The sequence below is a fragment of the Ischnura elegans genome, chromosome 1, assembly GCF_921293095.1.
Source record: "Ischnura elegans chromosome 1, ioIscEleg1.1, whole genome shotgun sequence".
Classification (NCBI taxonomy): domain Eukaryota; kingdom Metazoa; phylum Arthropoda; class Insecta; order Odonata; family Coenagrionidae; genus Ischnura; species Ischnura elegans.
The window spans coordinates 92,858,948-92,883,844 of record NC_060246.1 but is presented as its reverse complement, the minus strand read 5'-3'; the positions used below and the strand labels follow the sequence as shown (position 1 = coordinate 92,883,844).

The 24,897-nt window shown below is 37.7% G+C and overlaps 1 protein-coding gene across 3 annotated transcripts in view; it reads left to right on the top strand.

Annotated features, from left to right (window-relative positions):
• LOC124166342 (C2 domain-containing protein 5) overlaps positions 1-24,897 on the top strand; it is an 84,490-nt gene that overhangs the window by 16,936 nt on the left and 42,657 nt on the right. Inside the window, exons 6-10 of one of the 3 annotated variants that reach the window (XM_046543827.1) lie at positions 1,480-1,665; positions 15,337-15,494; positions 20,138-20,437; positions 21,569-21,764; positions 22,151-22,346. In XM_046543827.1, coding sequence (XP_046399783.1) covers positions 1,480-1,665; positions 15,337-15,494; positions 20,138-20,437; positions 21,569-21,764; positions 22,151-22,346 — 1,036 coding nt within the window. Of the gene's footprint in view, positions 1-1,479; positions 1,666-12,822; positions 15,495-20,137; positions 20,438-21,568; positions 21,765-22,150; positions 22,347-24,897 lie in introns of all 3 variants that reach the window. The other 2 variants (XM_046543817.1, XM_046543810.1) reach the window with 2 other exon arrangements.

Sequence of the window (24,897 nt, the reverse complement as noted above, 5' to 3'; positions counted from 1 at the left end):
TGTAGTTGGTGTGGCTTCATTAAAATTAACCATTAACCCTTTTAGTTCCAGCCTATTTTGCCTGGTATGCTGAAGAATGCCAGGACTTATTTTTTGGCAAATTTTTAGATTTTCGCTTAAAAATGTATATTAAATTAACCCAGTCAGCACAAAAAATAAATTACCCCATTATTACCCTTATGTTACATGGGTAAAATTGTGGTAAAAGATGACTAACCTGCGTGTCAACGGTTAAATTATCTGTAAATTTAAGTGGTAAAATTTGGGTAATTTGATGGTAAAACATGGGTAAAATTCATACTTTTTCCGGGTTAAACTTCCCGATGCGACATCAGAGTCATCTGTGGAACTTTAAAAGAAACATAATGACACCCCCTCTGTCGGTGCTATTGTGAACTAGCAGTACATAGCTTTAATGCGCTATAGGAGTTCATATACATGACCAATAAACGAAATCGACATTGATATTGTAGAATAACTGTTTATTGAACGACGGAAAGTAACTAAATATACAAATACGACATTTATATTAGGTAACAACCACTTAGTGAAAGGGAAATAGTAACAAAAATAAAACCTACATTCATGAGGACGTACGTACTCGATGAAAGATAATTGACCAAAAGAAATAACAGCTATGTTATAAGAGGAATTGCGGATTTGATTTCTTTTATCATAGAAACAATGTTAAACTTGAAACTATTTTTCTTGTGTTGAGCACGCGGTGACAACAGTTTCCGCACCTAACTCCTCACGCCACGATTACGAGGAAACAAATTCACCCGAACGAGAATCCTAAAAACTGCTTTTCCAAACCTTTATCACCTGAATTTTCAATGAAATCACTGTAAATAAAGAGCGCTATACTATAGCAGTGGTTGAGGGAACCAAATTACAGTTATGAAGGTTATTAAAGAGTACATATTGTCTCACCATGGCGCCACAACAAAAAGTGATGCAACTCGCTGCTTAAATTTTCCACTGAATTAAAGTTTCCTATTTTCAGCATTATATCCGGTAACTTAGTTTAGTTTACTTCATTCTCCAGTTATAGTTAGAAATTATAATTGCCAGGCACGTTCCGTTGGCAAATCTGCTAGTGAGTAATTACGTGGTAAAGAAAGGGTAAAGGTTACTAGGGTAAATTTTCCTCAAATTACCAAAATAATTTCCATCTAAATTATCTTTTGTGCTGACTGGGAATATACATTTTCAGAAACTAATTTTTTTACTGTTTGCTCTCAATACTCTAGGGTATTTTAAACATGACAGATACTAAAAAATAGATATAAAAGCTACATGAAGCACAAAAAATAAAAGCTGTGATTGTAAAAAATCCTGGCCCTTGGCATTCTTCGCACATATCCCGCAGACCAATGGATCTGCCTCCTGGCACTATAAGGGTTAAAGCATAAAGTTTACCTAGTTAAAAATTGCTTTAGTTTCTTCCAAAATTCTAGAAATCGCCTTGTTTCATAGGTATCAGCAAAGTTTTGATCTGGAAGGTGAGACTGGCATTGTTGTTCGAGGCATTGGGACAGCAGCGACACTTGTCAAGCTTCAAGCTCCTCCTCAGATGCAATCGCACCTTCACTCTCCTTCCCCTTCACCATCTCCATCTCCAGCTAATCAAGTAACGAGCACTACCCAACAGGAACCATTAGAGTGAGTCCTTAGTTACATTTAAGAATATAATTTTTTACATCTAGTATTTGTCTGTGGTTAGGTAATCTTCTTTGGCTGAGTATTATGACATGGCTATTTGTAATTTAGTCAATGGTGCTACTTATTAGGTAAGCATGCTGCATATGGATGCTTGCTGATAGAAATACTTTTCTTTGTTTTTCTGTTGCAGGTGACATGATACTAGTATAATCTTTACATTACTTTTCAAGATAATGTCAGTACATTTTAACTATACTTTCCATTATTGTTAGTTAGTGGTGTTATTAAGGGGAGATGGGAATGCAAAGAGTTGTGTCCCTGGTTAGTTTTGGTATTTTTGGTGGTGGTTTTACTGAAAAGAAAAAATATGTTGTATTATTGTTGTAAGGAATGGGGTAATTTTTATTGGCATGCATTATTGAAACATAGGGTTGCTAGAGGTTGAAGGTGACTATCATGTGTAAGACAGAAGAATGATTTTGATGAAATTTTTATCCTTATGTACTTAAGAGTCTAATAACTCAGGAGCAGTAATGGTGTGTCAGCTGATAGTAAATGATAAAATTAGAGAATTTCATTTCTTTTCAGAGTAAAATATCATAATTTTTGAAGCAATTTGTCTTGTACTTTTGTGAATGGGCTACACTCTAAGGTGTTCGAAACGAGTGGATTGTGAGCTAAAATTTCTGTAATGAATACCTTCAATAATTTTCATTTTTATATTTTGAAAAGTTAATTATGGGTTTGCTTCTGTTTGGAATTTATTTTCTGCTATTTATCTGAAAAAAAACTAGCCAAGTCTAGCTGTAGCTATGAATGCATTGGAAAACTCAGAATTATTTTAGCATCATGGAAATCTGATTTTGCTCAATATTTTTTTCACTGCTTTCATGTCTGTTCAGTGCTTTGAAGAATAAGAATTTGTTGATTGAAAATTTATTTATATTTGGAGGCAAATGAAAAAGTATGTTTTCTTACCCTGACTGTGAGCATTAAATAGGAAATATTTTTTTGAGGGAATGTCTGTTGGTAGCTTTTCATTTTAGTCTATAAATGTTTCAAAATTTATACTTCAACCTCCTTGAGTTAGTTTGACTTAAATGTTATCCTACCCAAAACTATTGGCTGTAATTTAATCAGAATTTTTGTGTAAAACTCACAGGATAAGGAAAGGCTGTGAATCTATCTAATGGGCAAAAAAATTAACATTTAAGCAAGAATAAGGGGGATGGCCACATATTTTGGAGTCCTGTAGAATTTGTTGTTGTATTTCAAGTGGGATTTTGAGATGTTTTTTGCTCAGTGAAACACAGTAGTATTGAGTTTTAAGATATTGTTTGAGTAAATTGTTGTTTGAGTGTGTGACTTTCCATGGAATGATTTTAGTCCTGTACTCAACATTTGGTGGTTCCACGGCTAAATGTTAGGGGAATGGCTTGGTATATGGAATATTCTCCTGTGTAGGATGTACAGTGGAGCTTTGATTATTTCTCGTTTGATTAACCATTCGTTGGATTGTTTGCCTATCAATTCCCTAGCCGGTCCCTCTAAACCTTCTTTACGCTCCCTTTCTTTCCTTCCTCTATTCTCCTTTCCTATGCGTTCCCTCCTCCTAACTACCAAGTAGTCTTTTAATGAAATGCATGCTATATGTACTGTTAAATCATGACACTGAAACCAATGGAAAGATTGCGGAGAAAATGATCTCGAATTTATTTTCTATCTCTTTTAATTGTTATGGACTTACCCTCGATTAGGATGGATAATTTGGGCTATCCTATGTTCTTTTTTTTCTTCGGGATTGCTATTGCCCTTTATCCCCCTGTACAGTCACTGGTGCCCAAATGGTAAATGGTGTCTTTACACTCTCAAGTATTAACTTCATTACTCTCTGCTCAATGATTAGAAATTTTTAGTGAGTGCATCCATCAAAATTTGTGCACTTATTATTTTTACCATGAGCCAGTATGAGCAGCTGGTGAAGACATGGAAAAGAGCATCTAGGATTAATGAATTACATGAAGACCAAGGCAAATGGTGTGATGGTTATCTATTCCTACGTACTGTAGTGGTTCCAACTAACTCCCTTCCCTTTGTGTTCAGACCTTGGCCTTTCCCATGAGATTTGACCAGGGATGGCTACAACAGCTTTGCCTCCAACAAAATAATTTAAACAAAATAACAAATTTGGACAAGGCGCAGGATGTCCCCTTCAAGTAATGCTGGTAATTGATACATTTTTGAGATAGAAAGTTATACTAATAGTCCACTCTATGTGGTCCTTTTTTTTGAGAACTTAATGACCAGGGTTAGAAGACACTGAGAGTGGTTTTGAATTTTTAAAGTACACAAAACCAAAAAAATACATCGGAAGTCAATGGCTATTGAAATGTGGGAACCATAAGAACACATGGTGACGGGAATTCTTACGAAGTTTTGTTGAGCGAGAACAAATCCTCTAGGAATCCTGGGTGTAGGATGAAGGGCCAAAGAGGTGATGATATCTGCTCCCAATATTGCCCAGAACACCATTATTCTACTGGGTTGGGCTCCTCATGTAAAGATCGCTTTCCCGTGCCTTGACTGGATGTCCTCGGTCCCACTATGAAGGCGGACTCCCACTGTGAGTGTAGAACCACTCGGCAGTATGCCATGCAATCAGGTCTTTCTCTCTCTCTAATCTACCTTCCTAAAGGCCGTTTTACACGGGGCACGGAGTTGCGCAGGTTAGAGCTGCATTAATTTCTAAAATGGCGTGGAATTCCGCGAATGCATGAACGAAATTAGAACAGGGGCTATTTTGCCGTCTCGCATCCATGCATTCTCGCATGTGTTCTAGCAATTCACCGCTTTACACGATGCAATTTTGATTGCACCTTCGTACGTACGTCAGGTTGCACAATTCCGTGTACTGTGTAAAACGGCCTTAATACGTTACGAGGGTCTACCATAATTCCTCACTTTTTCCGTCGTCTGCTTTATTCTATGTTCTTTTTTTTGCGAGTTTAAATGCAGACGACGCACTTCACTAGGGTTTCACTACGCACTGTCATAACTTTGGCAACACAAGTAACACAAAAATACATTCTGTGTTATTACATAAGACAATATCTAAAAAAATATGGATAAAGAACAATATAAACTCTTCTTGCCAAAGTCGCGAAACTTCAAACGATCGGCTTTCTACAATATGAACTTAGGCACACTTGTGATGGCCTCGGACCATCACAGTACGGACCAAGTCAATTGGTATGGTACTACATTGCAACCAATTTTTGCTTTCTCCATTCTGTGTAATTCAGTGGTGGGTTTTTTTTATCAATAATTGTTATTAAATTCTTCGTAACATAATTTTGAAATCATATTTACTCAGGAATATGGCTAGAAAAATATTCCATCAATGAAGCTGTTTTTAAAAATAAGTTTAAAATCAAGCTAACAGAAAATCATGATTTATATGTATGTAAAAATTAATAAAATGTAATATGGTCTTTGATAGTTGAGTGACTGTAAGCTAGTTATTATCATATTGAAAGTAAACTGGTGATGAATTCATCACTGCTTGTAGGGAAGTGAAAGTCTGTGCAAAAGCAGTTACATTAAAATTTGCATTCCTTCAAACCCGCTGATGGAGTGCTGTCCATCTTTCTGCATTAAGCTAACAGGTCTTCTCAGCAGTATTAGGAAATGAAGTCAATGTATGTTCTTATTTATTGTGATTTGATTTTGTTGGGTGTAAGGTAGAAAAAAATACAGTTACAGTATACTCTCATTATTACGAAGTATACGGTACCGAAAAACCGGAGGTTCGTAATAACGAAGTTCGTATGAACGTTTCTTTTAGGAATCGTCGAAAAAAACTGTACATAATAAACGCGATTAAATTATGAGGAAATATACGTTTCACTTTCTCAACAAAATAATGCTGCATGACTCAGTCCATGATATCTTCCCGAATGCAGTAAGTCCGATATACGAACTAGATGCGTTCCAAGACCTTGTTCCTAAGTTGATAAACCTACAGTCTGCCTGCTGAGAGTTGTCCGATGACAGGCAGTCTAGATCGGGGTAGGGGGCAAGGTTGCCAGGTAAGGGAAACGCCTACAAAGAAGAAAGGAGAAGGGAGGGAGGACGAGCATGAAGGACCCAGAGGAAGAATCACTTGTTTTGGTGATTCAAAGAAAGGGCTTGTTTTGGTGGATCAGGCTTATTTAGGTGCTCCTAATGCATTTGACAACATTGTATGATTAGGCAAGGGTGTGAGGTGCGTTTGGGGGGCAGCGATTGGCTGCAAACCGTGCTGGCGCAGGGTTATCCGCCCCTCCTATTGTGCCGTCATCGGACAACTCTCACCCGCCGGACTGTATGCAAGGAATCGGGGAGTACTGTTATCCTGCAAAATGCAACACTGCATTACACGTATGCGCTAACTCACGATTGTGACGAACTGATCTAGCTGGGCATGCGACGCATCTGGAAAAATAGTTTCCCGCAGTGAAGAACGGGTGAAACGCTGAACAGTTCCTAATTTCACACCAGATTCAATGATACTTTTTTCAGATTGTGCCCACAGTGAGAGTTCCCTTAGGCCACACCACGTAGCATTGGCCTAATCGAAAGGTGCCTAATTCGAAATTTGAAAATTTTGAATGCTCGTGTATCAGAAAATTTGTAAATCGAATGTGCATAGGAAGAGGACTGACTGTACTTCCAATTTACGAGCGGTTATTAGTGGGTCACCATGACTCCACAGAAATGAAGTTTATTACATGATGTTGCATGTAAACTGAATAAAGAACCATAATTGACGCTCTTGGGCACAGTACACGAGAAGAACTTAAACGTGGCGCGATTATTAAAACTTAGCATGGTGAATATCCACCTAAATGCCATTGCGTATGCACATAACTTTGTAATAAAGTTCATTTTGTAACCGCCGGGACCGGGACTGAGATTCATAATTTCGCAAAAACGAAAATTTCCTTATAACGTTTCTTTCACTATAGCTTGGATAGGCCTTTTCGTCAGGAGCAACGATTTGCTTGGTAATAACGAGAACTTCGTAATTAGGTTGTTCGTATTAACGAGAGTCTACTGTATACAAATGAGATGTGCATGGTGGGAGGGAAGAACGGCATAGGTAGGTCGGGTTTGAGATACATAGAGCAGGTGATGAAGGATGGAAAGCAGAAGAATTATGTAATTGCTAAAAGATAAGTTGGTCGGAGAAATAAGTACAGACCTGCATGAATCCAATCTTTGGATTGATGGCTGTTGATGATGATGACTTCATTTCATCTAATGTAATAGAGCTTGATACAGACAAGTATGTAATCTGGTACCTACTTCAATTAGAAAAAAGTAAGATGATTCAGTGGAAGCTTGGTTTAACGAGTGCTCATAATCCCTGACGAATCACTCCCTACATTGGGACTGATTATAACCGAAGGTGAACTATGAAACCCTTCAATTCCCCTTTATTTACTGATTCTCTTTAGCATCTAAGCTTTTTCACAGAGGAATAAGATTTCTTTGCCGTAACTTGCATATTTTTGTATCAATTTGCAAATTAAATTTTGCAAAACAATTATTGGTAATGATTTCCAAAAAACCATCAATGACCGAACGTTGCACAATTTTTGGTGATGTGGTTACGGATTTGGGATAGCCCAGGATTGTTAAGATGTGTCAAATCACTGAGTGTAGTCAGAAACCATACCCCAGACAAAGCGTCAAATAGTTGCAGTGCGCAAAGTTGCTCCAGAGGCAGTTGTAGTGGGATGCGGTTCTGTGAGGATGTGTTGTTATTACACTGTTCTCAACTCCTGGAAACAATAAGCGTAAGCTCTCGTGAAAGCAAGTTATGCATGATGGTGCAGTAGCGTATTACACAGCCAAAGATGCATGGTTCTTGGATACAATCACTTAAATCATGAAATATATTGCAGATATTTTTGTTGGCAAGGTTGCCCTTACTCATTTTCATCAGTCAGTGTCGTGTAACTTTTTTTACACTCTTCAAAATTTAGGATGACCTAGAAAATCTGGAGCCCGGAAATGCCTTCTAAAATCAGTATCAAAAGGTGTCCATTTAGCTCTTGTGTTTTATTTAAGTTTTGGTTTTCAGGTCTCTGGTATTTTCATTAATAGCATAAGCCAAATTCACATGGGTCAGATCAGTGGTGCTGGGAAGGCGCAGACTGATTTCGACTACAGTGGAACCTCGATCTGTCGTTTTTCATGGGGATGGATGAAAAAAACGATGAATGCGGGAAAACGATCAATGCGGGAATGTTTGTCCGGGTGCCTATGTCCCAGGATCCGCTGGATTTTTGCGAATTATGATATTCAATAATGGATTCAAACGAAGTTTTAGCTGATTACAGGAATATTATTACTTTATCGAAACACTTAGGTCATATTGTTGATTCGACTTATCTCTCTTTCTAATATCCTGAAGGAACAAGCCGCCTTGCTAAAAAATGTTTGCACTCCACTCGGAATTTTCACTGCTATTATGCATTTCTGTCTGATGTAAAAATTCTTATCCATCAAATGCCATTTCAAGTACACGTATTTACGAGAGAAATGTGCGTGTTATGCCTCAAACCACTGATTTCGCCGTCGCAGTGATTGGTTATGACATGGATCAAGAAGGCCAAAAATAGTTTATTATTTGAAATATTCCTTTCTAGCAATTAAATTTTTAATATGATTGAGGCAATGTGGCGTTAATCGTCAGCGGCACGCCCACCTGATCCTCGGCTTCATCCCACTTCTTGTTTTCACCAGGGATCTCGCTCTACCCCCACCCCTGCCGTCATGTGCTACCGGACATACCGAGGCGTTCTGCAATATTCACATATTTCTAGCCCGGATTCTTTTCTTCATCATCAATTATTTTCAGTCCATCTTTTAAATTTCTCACTTGTGTCTTCGGAAGGGCCATGGTCCGAAGACGAATAAGAATAAAACTAATGAAAATGAAACCGGACTCCATTGAATCCACACAGAAAACACTAGCTAGTTTTAAGTCAATCCACCCCGGAAAGTACGGAACCACTCGTACGAGGTGAAGTTCGGCACTAATGCTATCGCGTACGGCGTAGGCAGAGCTTACTGCAGATGGTGAAGCAGGACCATATGACTGCGCAATGAAATTTTTTATCCTATAGAGAAGGCAACTTACCCACTCATTTCTAACAATAAGTAGCGTAGCTCTAGATGAGCAGATGAATTCAGATTGCTAGTAGGGAGAAACAAAATATCCTGAGAAGATATCGCTTCGTTAGCACATCAGACAAGTGAGACTTGTAGCATAACTCGTAAATTGTAACCAGACGCCTTGTTTTCGAAAAAAAATCGGCATCAACTGCCGCGAAGCTCACTATCAGCTGCGAGGATATCGATATTCGCCAGAAATCACCATCGTATTATTCCAACTATTTCCTTGCTTAAAATGGTTAAATAACGTTAGAAATACGTCGTGTTTGGTATCATTCTTTTTTGAATTACGTGCACATCACTAATATCTCAATCTAATAAAAGTATAATACCAATTGCCGAAATTCATTTTTACACACCTTTTGGGCTAATCGGTGATTCATGCAGCAGTTGACCTCCAGAGATCTTTGAAGCGAGTCAGCTAAAAAAAAGTCAGCGGTCGAGAAAGGGGGAGGCGTGAAAAAGGTTTCTTTTGTCCTCGAGTAACTTGATATTTTCTTTCGAAGCTAAGGTCGTCGTAATACGATCCCTGCTCGAGCTGGGACTTTTTTATTTCGGAGAAGAAGAAAGCTTCAACCGGGGGGTGGCGAGTGCTGAATGGAGGGGGATACCGGATCTTGGGAAATGCGCTAATGTAACTATCCCACGGCACTCTGCTTCTCCCTATCGCATATTAATCTCCTGGGGAAGATTCAAACTATGTGTCTGTTGTTATTAGCCATAAATAATACGTTGTAAACACTTCGTCTCATTTTTATCAAACGATGAATGCGGGAAAATTATTCAACGGGACCGCGATCTTCAAACGATCAATGCGGGAAAACGATACTTCGGGGAACGATAGATGCGGGAAAAAATTACATTGTCTTTATGGAACTTAATTTGGGACCAGGAGCGGCGAACGATGAATGCGGGAACGATAAATCGGGGTTCCACTGTATATTGTTTTTTGATTGCCCGTTTTCAGACAGGATTACCCTATGTAAATGTGGCACAATCCAAATTAACTGTGCTTTTTACCTACACCATCACTCTCCGCTGTCGCTTAATTGGCTGGGTGCATCTCTGCCCTCCACTCTGTTTGTTCAGGCTATAGAAAAAAACTGCTATCTAACAAAAATTATGCCAAGGAAGGCTATCAATATTTGGTGAGTGAATCACTCGTGCATCTTGACATATTTTACACTCTTAATAAAGTTTTCTCATAACAATGTGAATTTTTTTAGCATGAATTTGTTATTGATGACCAATAATTACGCCTCAAGAAATTTCAATTCCCTTCTCACTGAGCTCGGTCTCTGTAGTACCCTAGAGGTGTACCCCTGGAAAACTTGCCACTTGTAAGTCAGAAAATGTTTAGTCTGGACACGGAAGAGCAGTTTTCTTAATTACTCTATGAATATGTAACTGATAACTTCAGGCTTGACTTTGTGAAACCTCTCCATATTGGAAATAAACTAAACTAAATTGGAGTAAAACTTTGTCAGGTTCACTATTATATTAATATGGGCACGACCTGGGTTTTGTATAGTATTACATCTTCAGGTGACTGATCTTACATAACAAACGCATACATGTATAAATATAAGATGCATGTAAGATCAGTCACCTGAAGATGTAACTATGTTACGAAACCTGGGTCATGCCCATATTAATATAATAGTGAGCCTGACAGAGTTTTACTCCTTTATTTCCAAAACTCAATAATTGCTGTTTGGTGACAGTGCGATACTTCCACTGCATAAATGCTCAGAAATCGCCCACCAAATTAAATCACTCATCTAGAAGCCCAAACAATACGAATCCGCTTAGCTGGCAGTGTCCAGAGCATAAATGCTCATCTCCTATTCTCCAAGCTTGGAAGTGAGCGTTTATGCTCTGGACACTGCCAGCTGAGTGGAGTGGTATTGTTGGGCTACTAGATGAGTGGATTTGATTAGGTGGGTGATTGTTGAGCGTTTTTGTAGTGGAGATATCGAGTGGTGGGTGGCTTATAAATGATCCATCATCCTAGGCTAAAGCTACAATGAATTCTGGCACTTGTGTATGCATCTATTTTCCTATAATTTACGATAGTTCATCAACATAATAGGTCATCTTAGTCATGATTAAAGTATTTACTTTTGCCAATGCAAATCACACATTAGCTGAATATGTCTAATGATGCAGTTTGCAGTGATCCTGAAAGCTAGGACAACTTCATATACATTGCTGCAAAAATTGACCAATAGAAATAATCACCCTTGGAAAATTTATAAAGGAATTTGGTAGTATAAGTCTGAATCAAGTGACTATGACTCCTTTCGGTTCTTATTTTTAGTCATGTAAGCTAAAATGAGCGAAACTCATGCTGTTTAATAGAATGAAAGAATATCTTTTTCATCATTTTCAAAATTCATCGTGGGTTTTGTATTTTAAGGACTAGTGGATTCTGTAAAACTATAATTCATACTTTGGCCAAAGAAAATATTTTTCAATCGTGCAACTTAAAAATTTAACTATTTCAATTGTGGCGTAAATATAAATGTGTATAAATAAATTATTTTATAAAGTAATATTTTAAATATTCGATGTTTTAATAATTGCCATTATGGCTCTAAAAGCTCATGAAACTATTTTCCTTACTGAAATCCTCCTTTTATGGAAAAATTCTCGTGCTTAGATTAATTTCAAAAGCCTCATCGAATAGTTTACCAGGCTTTGATGAGATTGGCTCTGCTTTCACGTATGGCTTGGAATGATTACATGAAGAGCTTTTGTCATGGTATACATAGTAACTTTGGATTGTTTCTGCTGCTAGTGACAGATGATTTACATTTTTCTCATAGAAATAATCTTTTGGAGGCAGGGATAGAGTATGGTAGTAATTATTTGTATACCTCAGTCTTTCAAATACAATTTAAGCAAGAGAACAGCTAATTTATCTAGAACTTATGTTAAGTGAACTTTGACTGTGGTCATGGTATTGAAATTCATGAACTTAGCATTATTGGTTAAGACTAAAACAATATATATCTCTTTATTGTGATAAGTTTTAGTTTTTACTGATGTTCAAAAATATAAGTTTAGATGTGGCTTTTGGAATTCATCATGTATTTTGTATAATTTTCGTTAACTACAATTCTCTTCCTGTTTAATTTAAGGTTGACTATGGAAGTGTTAGTTTAATTTTTGTGGGCTGTTTCTTCAGTAAGTAAGGATATCTTATGGACAAGTATTTGAATATTTTATTGCCACTGAATGGTGGTCTCATGGGGCTGTTCTTGTGGATAAACTGATTCAGGAAAACTTAAACATTTACATGAAACAATTCAAAGATGCTTCAATTGAGTTTATGCATATTAAGGCATTTTCATATAATTTCTAGAGTTTGTCGGCATTGTTAATAAGGCCATGATTGCAATATTTAGTTTTGCCAATGCGAAGCACATATTGCTGCTGGCTGAACTAAAAGATTCTTTGCATGTTTCTCTCTCTTTCCCTCTCTATACCCCCATCTGTTGCTTTGTGGCCCCTCCTCATTTTGCCTGATATTCCATTCTCCCTCATGTGTACATATTTTATGAAATTTAAAAAAATATTATGATATTTTTTCTAATTTTAATGCCTCACTTGCATGGCCTAAATTCTATATTTTATTTATACTTTTCACTGAACCATATTTTTTATTTACTTTTTATGATTGTTGTTTTTTTTTGTATTCTTAATTATTCCACTTTTTGATTAATGAAAATTGCTTGATGTTTGTCTTATGCTGTGATTGGTTTTATGAATTTTCAATATGCTTGCATTGCTTGCTTTGCTGTTTTACCTTTCCTATGACATATGATGGTATTTCTCTCTCTCTCTCTTTATACTCTGTGGTATCCATTTGCTTTTTTTTGTCTGTGTCTCCCTAATTTACTGGCTATTGATGCTTACATCCAATGCTAGGCATAGCATTAGCAGTAACAGCATTAACCATAATTATTCCCCTCAAGTAACTGCCAGCCCAAATTCTCGGCGCAAAAATCAATTTGTTTTTTTCCCTACGCCTCCTAGTTTGTCACGGCATCATATTTCTTCTTCGATATCTCAGTTTGCATTCTCTCCTGGTGGCAATACTTCTAAGACTAGGTCGGGAAGTCCTAAGCACCTATCTGTCAGTGGTTATGGTGTTGTTCGTCGATGTCCAAGTGTAGAAACTCTTCAGAAAGGTTGCTATTCTCCCAATGAGCAGCATAGCAGTGAATCTCGTAAAGGACCTGCCAAATCGTCCCAGTTTCTCCAAAGTAGAGATAAAAGTAATGCTGAAGAGAATCTCAATGAGGGTGATCGTAAGAGCAAAAAGAAACAGGGAAACAATGTGGAACGACCAAGTTTTGTTGGCCGACTTAAGGCAGTCAAATTTTTGCCAAAATCAGTGCATGGAAGACTAAGTCGTCTATGGAGTGGGGGCAATACTAATTCAAATTCACTATCACAAGGAACTTCATACCGTCGGTCGGTGAGTGACAGTGCTGGAATTGGCGAAACAGTCGGTGGCCATTTTACTAAATCGGACCCAATCATTGACCAAGACGAATTTGAGGCTGATTCCATGTTATTTGTGGAAAAAGGTGTTAGGGAAGATATTCTTCTGACAAAGCCTAGTTCTTATCCTGGAACCATATTTCCTACAGTCACCCCTGTAGAAATAAATATTCAGAGTCCTGGAGATACAGTTGAAGCTTTAATTGATGGAACTATTGACCATGATGTGTGTAAATTCACTCAACTTCCTATTTTACATTCAGAAGTTAATGAATCAGAAGAAGAGAGCATAATTTTTCCAAGAAAATTGAATCCATCATTAGATGATGACTCTGAACTACCAGTGGCTGGTTTTGTACCTTCAGTTTCAAACAATGGTCTGTATGATCAACCCAAAATACCATTGGACTCCTCAGAACCATTAGATATACCATCTCCAATGCAGAAAGAAATTCCAGGTATAGCATTGGACTCAGTGGAATTGTGCCAGTGGGATGAGAAACATCCTGAATTGATTAGTGCTGGAGAAAAAACATTAGATATGCCTTCCAATGACCCTGATGTGGAAAAAATGTTGGTCCTTGAATCTTCATATGGTGGGAATCCATTAGATCCTGTGCTTAGTAAGAAACCAGTCGCTGCAGTTCATATGGGTTCCATGCTGTACTCCTGCGTAGCGGATGGAAGGCGAAAAAGAACTCTTTCTGTGCAGAAATCAGCTGATGCATACGATTCATCATTTGCTACTATGCTTGCATTTGATGATGCAAAGGATAATCCAAAGATGCCAGCAATCAAGCCTGCTAAGTCTGATTCTTTTCTTGCTGAACTAAAAAAAGAGCCAGTGATACTTGATTTTTCCAGAGTTCCTCACAGGTTGGAAAGAAAACTTTATGATGAAGATATCATTGCTCAGGTTTGTCAACTTGAGGAGATAATCAACAGGAGAAGCATGCAGTCTCCAAGAGTTAGGTCATACTCACGTGCATCTCGAGATGATGAAGATTTTACTGTTGATAATGACTTAAAACCTCCAACATTGGAAGTGTCCTCTTGGCAGGAAGAAGAGGAGAATGAAAAGGAAGATAGTAGTTTGGATCTGACTTATGTGGATGGGCATTTCTATTCCAATCAGTCATCATCTGATGAAGAAGATGACTCTTCAAGCTGTATATCATACTTTGATGATGGCAAAACTGATGAAGATATCATTGAATATGAACAAGACTCTTTACCGACAAATAAATGTTTTTTGGACACATTGGCCCCCACAAAGTTAGTAAAGGGATGCAGGAAAAAGAGATCAATTTCAGGCAAGCTGTCACCAAAGCCTGAGAAAGATATTTCTCTTAATTCAAAAAATTCAAAGAGCTCGGGGGACAAGCTGGTTTCTCCCAAAAACATCATCAAAGACGTTCACCTAAAACTCTTGCCCATTCGCAATAAAAAGTCTGCAAAGGATAAAGCTTCGAGTGGTGATGATTTGTCGAGTAAATCGCCTAGGAAGGTAACTGGTGAACTATCTTGCTTGGCATCGCAAACATCCCTTGATAGTTTAGATGAATTGTGCAGTGATATTCCTAACCAATCAGATATTGACCAAAATAAGCAAATAAGTGAGGGGATTATAGATACCTTGAGTAAATCTAAGACAGATTTAACTTCCAGTGGAAAGGTCGAGGAAATAAAGAGCAGAGTTTCATTCAATCGTTCACCCTTAAGCAGCCCCGTTTCTGTGAGAGATGAATTTTCACTGCCTCAGAGGGAATCTGATCCTTCTGTAGGTTGCATCAAAACCTCAAAATCTTCTCAGAGCATAGAGTTGTTGACAGGAGGCTCTAGGGTGCACGAGTCATGCGCTGGCAATTCTCCACTTCCTTCTCATGCCTCACCCTCCTCAACCTCGTCCACTTCCACCCTCCAATGCCTCTGCAGGACGCCGCCCGTACCTGGAAATCCGGTGCCTGAGAAGCAGGGATCATCACCGCCATCCAGTAGCTGCCAGGCCAAGAAAACATCTGGGTCCACCACTGACAGCCATCCTTGCCTTCACAGAAGATCCTCTGATTCTGACCTGAGTGTAACTCCTAAAGGTATGCTGGTTATTTGGTGGAGAGGTGCAAAACCCGGCCCTTTACTGGTATTGAGTTCTCAGTGTGATTAATTTTGTGTGCTATGGGCATTACAGCGAAGGTGCCAAACCCCAAGAACATTTTATGATGTTAGATTTTATTCAATTTGTTTGCTTAGATGTTATTCAATTTGACTTATCCATTCACAGAAAATTCAGGAAAAGAATGTTGTGAATTAATTTTCATAATTATTTTATCAAGAAATAAATATTTTGGTGTTGAAAAAATCAGAAATTGATAGAATGCAGGTATTTCAAGCATTGTCTGTCAGAGCATATAACTGATACAACTGTTTTAAGTTGATCTCCTAATTCAGTAGTATTGATGTTTGAGTCCAATTTATTTACATGATACAAATATTAAATGTGTTGTCTTGATCCTTTACGCTTTGGTCTGAAGCTGATTCTCATGTAGAGCTCTCTTGTTTCCACATTCATTCATTCCTCTTAATAGATACTGCTAATAATTGTGTAATGGCAACTTGATGACTTTCTTTCATCATCTTATTAGTGTGCGTCATTTCCAAGTACAGCAGGTCTTCGATATTATAATTTTGTAATGCAAGTATTCTTTTCTATTCTAAGCACCTTAATAGTGTCATGTGATTTTTTTATAAATCCATTGATTTTTTGAAAGTACTTTCCATTGGGACAATATGAAAGCAATGCTGTTCCTCTTCTTCTCAGGCTAACATTTATTTAAATAATCACGCAACAGTGCTTACAAATACCAAGAGAAAGACAGTATTGTTCCAATTTTATTTGAGCCGTAATGAATAGTATCAATATCGTTTATATACACCAGCAATGCTCCCACACCAAAGCATAGTTTGTGTTTGTAGCTATGATTAGAGGCAGTAATGTTCCTTAATTTCTGAGGACATGTCTTTGCACTTAAATAATTCCTCTCTGGTGCATGTGCTATATTTTGTCCTCCACTATAATTTATTACTTCCATTATGGTATTTATATAAATTAGAGATGTGCGAATAGTATCCGCGAATACTTGAATACCTCGAATATTAGAAAGTATTCGATATTCGAGGTTTCGAATAGTTATGCGAAAAGTACCACCTCGAATACCTCGAATACTTTGAATTTCGCGTCATACACTGTCGCACGCACGTCGTTGGTAGTTGACTCGGAAAAATGTAGAGGACTGTAGTCATTTAGTGCTCGCAGCGCCGTTTTACGCAAGTTGACGAATTACATCAAATTCGTGGATTTTAGCGGTGAAAAGAGTTCGACGAGGGGAATCGAAAATGGTCAGGTGAAAAAATCCGAAAATCCCCGATTCCCCCCACCAGGAGAACCTCAGTGCCGTGGGAGAGCAACCTTAGGGCATTTCCCACGATCCGCTATCCCCCTCCATTCAGCACTCGCCTCACCCACTCTGAAGCTTTCCTCTTCTCCGAAATCAAGCAAAAGGTCCCAGCTCGCGCAGGGATCGCATTACGAAGACCCCTGCTTCGAAAAAAATATCGAGTAACGAGAACAATAAAAACGTGTTTCACGCCCTCCCCCCTTTTCTCACCCACTGACCTTTTTCTGGCTACCTGCTTCGAAGTTCCCCATTTCTGGAGGTCAACTGCTGTGTGAGTACCGTGGGATACTTACATTAGCGCATTTCCCAAGATCCGGTATCCCTTTCCATTCAGCACTAGCCCCCCCTCTGAGGCTTTCCTCTCCTTCGAAATAAAAAAAAGGTCACAGCTCGCTCAGGGATCATATTACGAAGACCTTAGCTTCGAAAAAATACCAAGTTACACGAGAACAATAGAAACGTGTTTCCGGCCCTCCCTTTTCTCCCCCACTGACCTTTTTTTTCCCTACCAGCTTCGAAGTTCCCCATTTCTGTGGAGGTCAACCGCTGCATGAGTCATCTATTAGCACGAAAGGTGTCTAAGAATGACTTTCGTCAATTGATGTTACACCTTTATTGAATTGAAATATTAGTAATGTGCGCGTAATTTCAAAAATAATAAGACCAAACACGACGTATTTCTGAGTTTATTTAAGCATTTTACGCAAAGAAATAAATGTCAAAATACGACGGAGACTTAGCATTCTGGCAAAACTCGATATGAGCAGCGGAGCTTCTCGGAAGTTGATGCGGTATTTTTTTCCGAAAGCATATATCAAGTTACAATTAATGAGTGGTGCTATAAATCTTTATTGTTACAGTCCCAGACAAAGGGATATTTTCTCAGAATATTTGGTTTCTCCCTGATAGCAATTCCAATTCATCTTCTTATCTCGTGAGAACTCCCAAAGATGGACTGAAAATAATTGAAGAAAATACGGTGGAATAGAGCTTCTATTTTGCAAAATGCCTCAGATTGTCAGCTAGCACTTGGCAGCAGAAGTGGGGGTAAAGCGATGTTAGTTGAATTAATGATATGCCCAATTGTTTCCACAAAATTAAAATATTCATTAATCAGCTAAATTCCTGTTCGAATCATTTAAAGGAAATCAAAATTACTCCCCAAAATCTTGTGTTGCCTGCTGCATAGGCAACCGAGTCAAACATTCCAGCATTCATCATTTAGTATTCGAGGTATTCGAAATTCGAGGTATTCGAATATTCGAGCAATGATTTAATATTCGAATTCGATATTCGAATTCGAGAAATCTGCTATTCGACCCATCTCTAATATAAATATATTTAGATTTATATTCTCAATGTCAGTATTAATGTGCAAAGCTGTCTAATATATCATGTCATGTTCCTTTAATAATAAACGGTGCATATCTATTAGACCTTTTATAAAAAATCCATTAATGCATTCAATGCGGGCCCTATTTTCATGAAAGTCGTCCGAATCGGCCGATAAAATAAGAAAGAAAAATAGAGAGAGGTTTTGGCACCATAACGTCCGTTCAGATCCTGCTATTTACAAACGGTGCACACGGGTCGAAAGAGGGAAGCTTGCTGAAGGCCATGTACATGATCGGAAGTGGATATTAGTCACGTACGGAGGCAGAGAAAGGGCTCCTGGCCTGACTGGTAGAGCACGTCAATTGACGTGCTCCGCTCTGTATGTGTTAATGTTACGTATGTTAGGGGTCAGCAAAGTTGCTAAATTTTTATCTGGAGTTAGGCTATATCTGTATACAAACAGCTAACCATCTCTTCTTAATAAGAGTTATGTGTATAAACCAGCTATGAACATATCTCCAGGAACAGTGGCGCAGCGCGGGGGGGGGGGGGGGGGGGGGGGTTTGTGGGTTAAAACCCCCCCAGAGCTGAGAGAAATTTTTAAGTTTAATCCATTGTACTTAATTGGATTGATATTACTAATAGAATAGTTTAAGGATTTATAAAATATCCCTCAGAAAAACGTAAAACTCACCATTTTGAACCGTTTATCTTAAAATTCCGCAAGTTATTAATCTCGCACCTACCGTTTATCCTGGAGGGTATGCCATACCTTCACACACACCGGTATTAAGGTCTGTTCACTTTATCTTTGCGGGTGAGCTGGTGTGGCTTAACCGAGTTGGGGTGAGAGGAGGGAAAATTTATCTACACGTGACTTTCCCTCTGCCAATCAGCAGACAGTAGGCGTGGTCTAGCACTTCGGAACGTCAGTCGCTCTCAGACCTCCGTCGTGTCAACTTCGTGAATCTGCTAGCTGTGTTGCCAAATCCTTTTCCCTTGCACTCCCCGTTTATAAGAATGTTACGCCTACGTATGCCTTTCACCAGCGGTCTCGCATTTAGCGGACAATATCCTGGCTTCTGAGATGGGATTATCCTCAATACATTGTATGCATTGTTTCGCCGCCGGGCCCAAAATATCTGTGGCCACGTGTGAGTCACACCTTTTCAGTGAGACACAAGGGCGGCTATGTATGTAGTACATTTGGCAACGTTAAGGTCGCTCCTGCTCTCTCTCTCTCTCTCTCGGTACTACCCCTTCCCCTTCAGCGAGACCCCTCCCCCTTCAGCGAGGCCCTCCGAGAGTGTCCGGGATCTCACGAAAGTTGACCCGCAGAGATAAAATGAACAGATTATAGTTGCACCTAAACCCCCCCCATCCTTAATTCCTTACTGCGCCCCTGTCCGGGAATATATATATGTCCTCTCATTTTACTCACCTTGTGATGAAATTAATTACTTATTATCAATGTTGATTATTTAGTATTTCAAAATAAATTTGAACATATTGGCTTCCTCCTTGAACAGTGATTTTGTTTACAGCAATAATTGATTACCTGCACTTCTTGTATTAGTGTATTAATTTTCTCGATTGCAGTGGTTACCCATCCCTGTAAATAACTTACAATTGAGCAAAAGAAACATATATTTGATTGCAGTTACTTTTAAAATTAAAGTAGTTTACATTACCAACAGTACTATCATTTACAGTTATTTGTATAAATATTTTTGCTCATGGCAGGTCATAGTATAGATTAGTCTCATTAGTCTAACTTATAAATTTTATTTAAATTCTCCTAATAACATAGTATTGTCTTTTTATTGATTCATTTAATTTAAATGTAGTGCATTTTTATTTTGTGTTTATTATGAACTGTTTGTAGCATGCTTCATCAGAACCCAATGAGAAATATCAGTTGAATGAATGCGCAGGGATCCCCTCAGGGACTTCATCTATTTCAGGGAGCAGTGGTGGAATATGCGGCAGTAGCAAAGACTCTGTTGGATATGGCTCACAGTGGTGTCATCAAAGTGGATCCTATACTGCTGGTTACCCCTACCATCCCTATTATTCCCATGGGCCTCACTGGGGTATGCATCATCTTCCTCATCTTCACCATCCGCTAATGGGAAGAATTCCTAATGCTGGAACCAACAGTGGCATAGCACCGGACCCCCTGGATATGGCAGAATACCCTTTTTTAACAATGACATCTTATCCTCTAGGGTTCATTCTTCATTTAGGTAAGATAAATTATACTTGTTCTCTTCATTTATAGCATTCTCTTTCCTTATGGTTGAATGGCATTGTGGTTAAATAAAGTTAAATACAGATGGAAAGATGAACTTAAGAGTCTACATATGCCAGTATGTAGAAGCATTTTTTTAAATTTCTCACCCATCTACAGTGAAAATTCAATGCACAATTTTTTTTAGTTTTTATCTACAAAAATTACAGTAATTCTGAAAAACCAATCTTTTTCTATATTTTGGGTTTTGCTGATAAAACTCTACTGTTTTGATGCTTGTACTTATTGTTGATCACACCTCAAGCTGTTAGTAAAACATATTTTAGTGTTCTAAAAACCATATCGTATGATAATGCCATAAATTTTGTGGGTCAGTGCATGTGAATTCAAGTAACACTCAACCCAGCTCTCCCTGATTATTTTCAAGTTTGGTATAATTTGTGACCCTTGTGAGTAGTGGAAAATAGCAATTTGTAGAGTTGTATTAACTATTAGCAGAAAAGTTACTGGCCACCATTTTTGGAAAATTTTGTAAAATAATAGCTATTGCTACTCTATATGTAACAAGATAAAGTGTTTAGCTATGCATATTTGAAAATGGAATAAATAGTGTTTTAAGTTTATGTGCAATTTTCTCTGTTTGTGTGAACTTTCAAACCAATGATCATTCACTTTAATCTTTTAACTTTAACATCTCAAAGCATTCTCTTTAATTTTTTCAAGAAGAATATATATTATTGATAAGGGGTCTTAAATTAATTTTTTTATTGCCAGTTTAATAATGTCTGTTTATTGCTAACCGTAAGATGATGCAGCCTATAACTTAACCTAGACATGTTCTTAAGTTGTGGTTAGGTTCTGTATAAGAGCAGACTTCAAACTAACCAGAACTTTCAGCCACCACCAGGTAAAGTTGAAGGCTGTACATATAATCTTATAGTTAGCATTGGTACGGAGGCTTACGCGGTGATTATATGGATAAATTGTTTCTGGGTTGAGAACTAACTCATTTTTGCAAAAATCAGTCCGTCAGTGTGGTCTTAACCCGAAAACATTTATCCATCTTATTAGTTAGCGCTAACCAGACATAAAACCGGCTCCTAATGTGCTTTTTGTTTTCATATAGCTGGCACTGTGAGTGCTCGCTCTGTGAAACTCTTGAGTTCAGGTAGTGATGGTGGCGGAGGTGGGAGTGGTGGTGAGGAGGAAGCGTGGGAGCAGAGGGATGCATGGTGGACTGAGGTGCGCATGGAGATACGGTCGCACGCAAGAGCCCTTGCGTGTGATGTTGTTGTGGCTTACTCGGAGAAGACATCCATTTGGTAAGTGTCATTGTCGTTCAAAATGACTTTACCCGGTGGCAGGCATTAAATTTTTATTCTAATTTTTTCATAGGGTACATTTGATTGCAAAGTGGGGGTGGTAATTGTTAGAAATGATTAATTTTAAATTATTATTTAGTGTAGATCAGTGGGCAACCTTGAAAAGAAAGTGTGTAAATGTCTATTAGTATTTTGGTTGGTTTTTCACTTGTGTAAACATTCTAAGAGTTAAGATCAATTCATTTGAGAAATCTGAAACTTGTAGTATTACTTGTTGAAATTTTATAAATCAAAGTAATTTATGTGCGTACATGTGATAGTTTATGAATACATTTAAATCCATAATTCTTGCTCACTAGTAATGTCAACTTTGCATTGATTTTCAGTGATGATGTTTGTGTTTTGAGCGCTTCTGGTACTGCTGCTGTTATCAATCCTAACTATTTTTACCATGGAATCGGGCCAGAAGATGGCATGAGAGGAGTTGGGACTAGTCATCAATGCACAACTGCCCACAGAGAACTCATGACTTCCTCATTGGATCGTACTGATTTTGAACGTGATAAGGGAGTCACCTTAGTGGTATGTTGAGCTCTTACATTTAATTTGTAAGTATAGTTATCTTTCAAAATTATTGTAACTTAATAAATAGTAATAGTCCTAGTGTGTATCATACTTTAATTGGATGAAAGCGAGGATTTGATGTGCTCATCGTTCATAGTGATACTGCAGATTTTACCATTAGTTATATTGGCCATCTGCAAGCTTCATGATGGTGGATTTCTGTGAATGACATAACTGCCTCAATTTTTTTCTGAGGTTGGAAAAACTGTGTAAAAATGTAGTATATTACATTTGGCTTACAGGGTAAAAGTACAGGTTGAACTTTTGAGTGGCTTTCTCAAATAAAAATAGGTGGAACATCCATAAGAGATGGAGATCACTGTGGTTGGCCTGTAGTACCGTATATCTCCGAATATAGTCCCCCCCCGAATATAGTCCCCCCCCCAATTTTGAGACCTCAGTTTTGGGAAAAATTTTAAAATGTAAAGGAAGGCAATTTTTCTGTGGTTAGCAAGTTAAGATTCTAGATTCGATAAAAACTATTATTTTCTGTGAAGATTAAGAACAAATCTGTTCACATATTTTCCATCACAACAAAATAACTATACCTAAAACATGTTGTGATCCATTGCATGTATCAGTAATTTATAGTTCCTTAACCAGATGTAATGAAGAAATGAGAAATTTTTTTAAGTATCCAAGGCTCTTGTATTTTTTAAACCTTCACAAATTATTAATATTTTTGATTTCCAAATGACTACAGACAATGTCAATATATAAGCTTTAACTTAAAGCCCATAAACAGTATTGCATTTGGCCCTGAAACTTCCTTAGATCCAGTGTAACACACCCATCAAGTCATCACAAATCCAAGTGACCTGAAGAATTTAGGAAATCTAAATAAAATTGTGTTAAATAAATTATAAATATTATAAAAATATTCCTATCAAATGCCTGCTAAGCAAAACAATTAAACTACAGGACTTACAAATATCAAAGTAATAAAATTTAGAAATAAACTTTTTCCAACAAACATTAAAACTGAAAAAAATTATATCAATTTTCAATGCCTCGTCGCGAATCATCGCATAATTTACACAAAGAGCTTCTGCTCTGCATTTGCGCACAAATTCAACGATATTTTCCTCTAATTCTTTGAATCTGCCGCATCGAGACCCCCGAAATGACTTCCGCGATGTATTAGCGCTTTGCTAGCGCTGTAAATACTATGATTTATGGCGTATTCTGCAACGGCTATTTTTAAATTGGCATCGAAACTCCGTCTTTGAAGGCCTCTAATCTGCGGCAGGATTGATCCTCATCTTTCTACTTGATCCATCACCTCACTGTTGAACGTAAAATTATTTTTAATAAAGAAAATATCGCGGAAATAATTGCGAAACGTTATGCGACGTAATTTATCGATCCTATTTACCCTGACGAATTGAAGATATTCCTCAATAAATTGATTACACTTTCGATGCTGAGTCGCTGTATTTCGATCAAATGCAGTAATGCCGGCGCTTCTGGTTTAAAGTCGTCGATTATTGCGCCTTTTCAGAAACAAATGCATCACCTATTGCGCATTCTTGTTCTGTGAAGGCGGTAAAGGCAGTGGTTGTAAACACGAACCGCACGGACGTATAGTAGCTACGGACGCAATGAAATGCTAAATCGTCACGAAAGGTTCACTTTATCTGTTTATTTTTCGCAATTATTTAAATCGTGTAACTATTAAATGAGCGAAGGGTACATATACTATTGATTCAATTCCAGTGTTCGATTGATGTAATGATAGTGTGTGTTTAGTTTTCATTTTAATTATTTACTGTTTTGCGTCATTAAGTGATCAGTGTCGATTGAATTATTCTAACAATACTTTTCCAAGAAAAATTAGCGGCTACCCGATGGATTCCGTGAAAACGCATATTCGATATGCTATTTGAATCGGAATAATCGTATCTGTACAACATTTGTGGTAAAAATTGTCTTAATTTCCGGTAAAACGTGGCAGTATTTACTAATATCTCCGATTATAATCCTCATAAATATACTCAAATAGAAAGACTACGAGAACATTAGCCATTATGCCGTTATTTATTACTTTATGGTCACCTTTAGTATGCTAAACTGGATTACACTCGATTATAGTCCCCCCCCCTTACTTTTCCGCGGCCATTTTTGGAAAAAAGGGGGGGACTATATTCGGAGATATACGGTATATTGTTCTTTACTAATAGATGGAGGATTTTACATCATCAGAGGGGATCATCATAACATATTTTCTTTTGAGAAAATGGTAGTGGGAATTATTAACAGAAGTTACCATAAAATTTTAACTGAAGATTTAGAGAAGCAATCCTTCACTTCCAATCTCATATCCAGACTCTGTGACACATTTGCTACACAGCATTGCACCAGCCCAGTATGCTCTCAGAAGTACATACATAGTTCTTGTAATATTGTATAACAACAGAATTTCTTAAGTTTTGACCATATCCTCTATTTTATTTCTATCTTTTACCCTGCAGTTTTTTGTTGTTTTCTTAGCTTAAAAAGGTTGGAAAGT